The following is a 6,000-nucleotide window of genomic DNA, read 5'->3' as shown; positions in this document are numbered from 1 at the left end:
CAGTTCGCAGTCATTATAGACCGTGATTACAAAAGAAATGGACACAGCGACCCCATAGACTTCAACGGCGAAAAGTGAAGTCAATTAGAAGCACTCACTTCCTGATGGCTGAGCGAACTGCTTTAGCCAATCAGTTAGAGAGGTGGAAAACCGCCCATTTTAATTTAAAAATGCCCAGAATTGAGAAACGCCCCTTTTTTGTTCCGCAGACCTGCAGAGTCTGAGGATTATTATACCAAATATCATCCAAATCTCCCTTTGCTGTTACAGTACACGGACAACACATTTGTGTAATTATTGTGGGTTCCGGTTAATTGATATGTATTACAATAGAGTTCACCATAGAGTGAGTATAGGGCACACAGTGACCACTTTATTACTAGCTAGAGTTTTAGTGTTTGCTTTCTGACAATATACCGTAATTGTCGTAAGTGCAATTTTTGAGTTAATAGTTTATTATTGTGTGTGTGAGAGTGTGTGTGTGAGGACGTAGATGTGACGTGAGCCTCCTGTCTGACAGCTGTAGGTCTTCTAGTAGTTGTGGAAAGGGAAGGCTGAATCACGTTGTTTAAATATTTCCTCCCGTTGCTTTTGGCTCACTATGGGCTTCTCCACATTCTTCCCCCTTGACTTTATCAGACTTTATGTCTCCACGTCCCCCCGACGGCCTCATAGACAGTAAAGATTGCCTGCGAGCGTCTCCTCAGGTCTATACGGTAATTTCTCAACTGTGCGACAGAGTCGTGTTGGTTATGACGCAATCGTTAGCCTATTTTTACAAAAACAGCTTCTACGGGGCGATAATGTAAGATACAAGGTAACGGAGCCTTTTATACATTGTCGTGTTTCTTTAGAAATAAACAATGGACAAATGGAGTCTTTAAACGCCTCAGATGTAAAGTTATTCACTGTCAAAGTGACTCAAAAATGAATGGGAGTCAATGGGATGCTAACAGCAGGTGAGGGCTTGGTGAGCAATGGCCGCCCCTATGGGTGGAACGCTTTCCGAGCGCTAGATTACCCCCTCGGATGTAACCGGCTTTTACTTCTAGCCCAGCAATGTTTTGGTGCTGTAAGAGTTAAAATTGTGTGTGTGTTTGATTTCTGGCTCCTAGCTCTGTGGAAAGCCAAACCGGTTCTTAAAGGCTCTCAAGTCAAACCAACCTAGAACTGGCACTAGCACTAACTCTGAACTAGCACCCGGTTCATTCTGGTGGAAAAGGGGTATTAGTTATTATCATAATACATTTTTTTAAATGTTTTTGGTGCTACTTAAGAACCACTTTTCCTGGCTCAGAGCTGGTGCTTTGGGTGTTGAAAGACAAAGAACCGATTTGAAACTAGGCTCCGGCTCCAAACTAGCACCGGAAAAGGGGTGAGAGTGAACTGGGCAGGCACTCACGTCTTCAGCCTTCTCCTCCTCCTTCTCCTCCTTCACCTTCTTCTTCTCCGCAGACTGCTCTCCATTCTCCACCTTCTCCTTGCTGGAACAACAGCATCACAGGACCATTAACCCCATCTCACTATCACTCAGATGATCTCTGGATAAGAGTCTCTACTTCAGATATAAACACTGGTGTCTGCGGTGGAGATCGCAATCACCGATTGAGAGTAAATTAATGCGGTACACCCCAAAAAATGCTCTTCTTACTCAGTATTTTTGTCTTGTTTCTAGTCCAAACATCTAAATATTCTTAAATCAAGATGCATTTACTAGACAAAGAAAAACGACATAAGATATTTTGTCTTGTTTACAGGGGGAAAAATATCATAATGAAGAGAGTTTTTGCTTAAAACAGGCAAAATGATCTGCCAATGGGGTGAGAGAAATAATCTTATTTCTGTTTGGGACGGAAACAAGAAACAAGATTTCAATCAGAAATAAGATTATTTTTCTCACCCCATTGGCAGATCATTTAGCCTGTTTTAAGCAAAAACTCTCTTCATTTAGATTTGATTTGTAAGAAAACAAGGAAAAATTTCTTATATAATTTTACTTATCTAGTAAATTAATCTTAATTTAAGAATTTTTTGATATTTAGACTAGAAACAAGACACAATGACTGAGTAAGAAGAGCATTTTTTGCAGTGTAAATATATATGTATGTGTATTTCATTACCACCTCATAATAGTTGTAACCTCATTTGCAGTAATAACCAATCAGGAGCTTGCTCTAGTCAGGGATGTGAACGTGTGAGAGGTTAAAAAGTGAAGAAGTTTGTGTGGATAGAGAAAACTTTCCCCGGGGTCAGGATCCTTTTGTTTATTTAAATATATTTAATTTTCATGCTCATTTCTTTTCACTATTAACCTCTAACTGCCACAGGTGGGACGCTTGCTGCTCTTTTTTTATGGCCTTTTATTCGTATCCTGTTTTAGTAATCATCATAAATTAGGGATCATTGGAAAGCTTACAAACTCAAAATTCAACCTGTGAAAACTTTTGAAAACGGACGTTGTGTAACAATGGAAACGATGCTCGAATTTCTGGTGGGCGATGCCTTGTTTCATATTACAACACTTATTTTTACTACAGGGTATATGCAGGAATCCTGAAGTTAATTTCAATACCTTTTTAAGACTTTTTAAAGACCTTCTCAAAATATTTTAAGACCTCCTTATTAATGTGAAAATTAATACTACAAGCTCTACAATGGCTTCCAGTTTTATGGTTTTTAGTCCCAACAATGAAACTATTCGTTCTGGCATCTTTGAAGCGTGTTGACGACACACCGAGCAGAACATTGTCAGTAGGGACGCACCGAAATCAAAATTCTTGGCCGAAACCAAAGAAGAAGAAATCAAAGCCGAAAACCGAAAAATAAAATTCAAACTAAAATGTTTAACTCGACCTCACTCGTGTGTACATTAAATAATAATGCACATGCCTACTGGCCTGCAGAATAAAGTAATCAAATGTAAAATAATTACATATTTAACTGTTTAAATGAAAGATTAATCCTTATTAAACTTACAAAAGCTATTCAATCAAGAGCATTGATTTCGAGTTTACCCGCCACAACTCTAAATCAGCCGCGTCTGGCTGGTGGCGGTGCTAATGTCCATCCCTGGCGCGCGCTCCGAGCCCATCTCAGACTGAGCGCCCCGTTGTTTTTAAATACGTATGGGGATGAAAATAAATATATTCATAAATACTTTTTGGAGTCAAGCTCTTTTGACAAAGCTTGAGCAAAATACTTTCAAAATTTAAGACTTTATAAAGCCGTGATAAGACTTTTTAATACTTTATAAGGGTCTTAATTTCCCCAAAATTGATTTATCACCTTTTAATACTTTTCAAGACCCCGCGGATACCCTGTACTACTTTATAATCAAAAATCGTTTCTAATTTTGACATATATCATCAGAAAGGTCTGAGTCTGACCGTTTAATCACAATAAGCCACAAAAAACAACTAAATTCCTCAACTGTCTGAGAGCGCAACTTAAATAGATCAGCAGGCTTAAATAAATAAATAAATATATATATATAACATTAATTAGAGCCATTTGACTAAATGCATGTTTATATTATCAGGGCTCCAGACTGTGACAAAAACAGTCAAATTTGCGACCAAAAATATTATTTTGCAAGTGATATTTTGCTCAGATTGCCATTGGTGACCATATAAATGTACATGTTATGATTAAAAATTGTGTGCCTTTTAACCGGCATGTTCTGTGATGAGTAGCCCATCACAGCTGTTGTAGTAATAAAATGAGATTAAAGGAACTGTTTTTCAGTTAATCATAAAATGGCCCTGATATGTCTCTAGACATTAATAAATCATGTTCATTTCAAACACTTATATCACTGACAGCAGTAGTCCGGCAGGATATTGTCATTATAAAGTTGTTGTTGCAGCCCTCAACTGATGTTGATGATGTCATGTTGTGTTTTGGCCTGAAGCTCCGCCCTCCACCTATCGCCCAATCAGGAGGTCAGTAGTGTTTGGGGTTGCCAGATCTGCTCTAGTTACCACAGCTGCAGATCTACAAACGTTCTGCTGATCCTGCAGCCAATCTGGCAACCTCGAGGGATTGCAGCACCAGTTTTGGCCACAATCGTACATACACTTCCTTTAAATATATATATAAATGTAAGAGTGTGTATGAGTGTGAGAGGGTTTTTGTAAGAGTGTGTGTGTAAGAGAGTGAGCTTGTGTGTGTGTGAGAGAGTGTGTGTGTGTGTGTGTGCGTGTGTGTGTGTGTGTAAGAGAGTGTGAGCTTGTGTGTGTGCTAATGTGCGTGTGAGAGAGTGTGTGTAAGAGAGTGAGTGAGTATGTGTAAGAGAGTGTGTGTGAGTGTGTGTAAGAGAGGGTAAGTGCGAGAATGTGTGTGTGTGACGCTGACCTCCGCCCTCTGCTCCGGCTCTTGCTCCTCCTGCGCTCTCGGCTTGTGCGTCTCCTGTCCCGACTCCTGGAGCGCCTGTGAAGAGACGTGACGTTAGCACGAGTGTGTGTGTGTGAGAGATGAGTAGGTTTAGGGGCACGGGCAGTGTGTGTGTGTGTGTGTGTGTGCATGTTTTTGTGACATATGAGGACACAAATGTGTATAATGCCATGGGTATGACACAGGTATTACAGGAGAGGTTTACAAAAGGCTTATAAATCACACAGGAGGAGTTTTTATGAGAAAGTAAAAATGCAGAATGTTTCCTGTGATGGGTAGGTTTAGGGGTAGTGTGTGTGTGTGTGTGTGTGTGTGTGTGTGTGTGAGAGATGAGTAGGTTTAGGGGCACGGGCAGTGTGTGTGTGTGTGTGAGATGAGTAGGTTTAGGAGCAGGGGCAGTGTGTGTGTGTGTTTGAGCCTGACCTCGGCCTCTTGCGGTCTCTGGAGCGTGACCTGCGGCGCTCTCTGCTGCGAGTCCTCTCTCTCCTGCTGCGCTCGCGGGCTCGAGACCCGGCCGGATCGTCCTTCTTGGAGCGCTTGGAGTCCGGAGAGCGGCTCTTAGAGCGACTACCTGACCGCGCCCTCGAGCTGGAGCGCTTCCTGTAGTGCCTACAAACACACACACACACACACATTTAAAGTCATAATGAAAGGTCAGCTGCACTCGCTTCACTCGCGATTCAAAAGTGAATCGCTTCACCAACAAGAGCAAATGTGGGCGGGGCTTGATTGTGTCTGTGGGGAGTTGACTGGATGGCTGTGGTTTGCTATTGGCTGATCTCATGTGAGTGACAGGTGGCTCCGCCCTCATCATCAGAGAAGGTGAAGTTATGCACCGATATTGAATCTTAAAGGTGCAGCGTTTAGATTTTAGCAGTATCTAGTGGTGGGGTTATGAATTGCACAGTTGTATAAGTGTAAAGTTAGTATTATAACTGCATTTCTTGTGTATATTTTAAAGGCACAATATGTAATTTCTCATCTCGTTCGAGTCTTGACTCTTGAGTGGACGGAGCTTTTATTCTACACTTCCACTTGTGTGTGTGTGTGTGTAAAACGCAGCGCTGTTTTATCATATCACACACATCTGAGTGTGTTAAAGTGATGTTATAATGCTACTATGAGACACTTGTTCACACTGCAGTGAGCGAGATCATATTAGGCGGTAAAACATGGCACTCTGTGCGGTAAATCAACAACACCAGATTTAAACAATAAGGCTAACTGTGTTGAGCTGGAGAACAGTCATTAGTTTCTGTCCATCAATGATCCAAACAGTGTCTAATAAAACACATCAGATAATAAAGCGGCGATAGTGTTGCCATGGTAACTACACAAAAAAACAACAGCGTGACCTGGTTAAAATAAAATCACTGATTTAAACATTCTTGGACGAATCTGGGATAACGTACACAAGTCAACAAAATATAGATATTTTAATTCTAAAATCTTACATACTGCACCTTTAAGTGTTTGCATAGAAACCAGCTAATTTCACTCTTCACTATTTTACAAACGGACTTCCCGTAGAGCTCACAGCTTTAGTCTAAAGGTGTTTTCTATGAGGAGAGATGCTTTATATTCAGACGAATCGATATATAATACAAT

General features: G+C 40.8%; 1 protein-coding gene across 1 annotated transcript in view; it reads right to left on the bottom strand.

Annotated features, from left to right (window-relative positions):
• Window positions 1-6,000, bottom strand: part of ddx46 (DEAD (Asp-Glu-Ala-Asp) box polypeptide 46) — a 35,676-nt gene that overhangs the window by 29,028 nt on the left and 648 nt on the right. Inside the window, exons 2-4 of the mRNA XM_067423215.1 lie at window positions 4,816-5,001; window positions 4,354-4,428; window positions 1,403-1,484 (exon numbers count right to left, since the gene is read on the bottom strand). Of these exons, the coding sequence (XP_067279316.1) occupies window positions 1,403-1,484; window positions 4,354-4,428; window positions 4,816-5,001 (343 nt within the window). The remainder of the gene's footprint in view (window positions 1-1,402; window positions 1,485-4,353; window positions 4,429-4,815; window positions 5,002-6,000) is intronic.

The sequence above is a fragment of the Pseudorasbora parva genome, chromosome 18 (genome assembly GCF_024679245.1).
Source record: "Pseudorasbora parva isolate DD20220531a chromosome 18, ASM2467924v1, whole genome shotgun sequence".
NCBI classification, from domain to species: domain Eukaryota; kingdom Metazoa; phylum Chordata; class Actinopteri; order Cypriniformes; family Gobionidae; genus Pseudorasbora; species Pseudorasbora parva.
The sequence above is the reverse complement of the archived record's forward strand: the minus strand, read 5'-3'. Positions and strand labels throughout refer to the sequence as shown.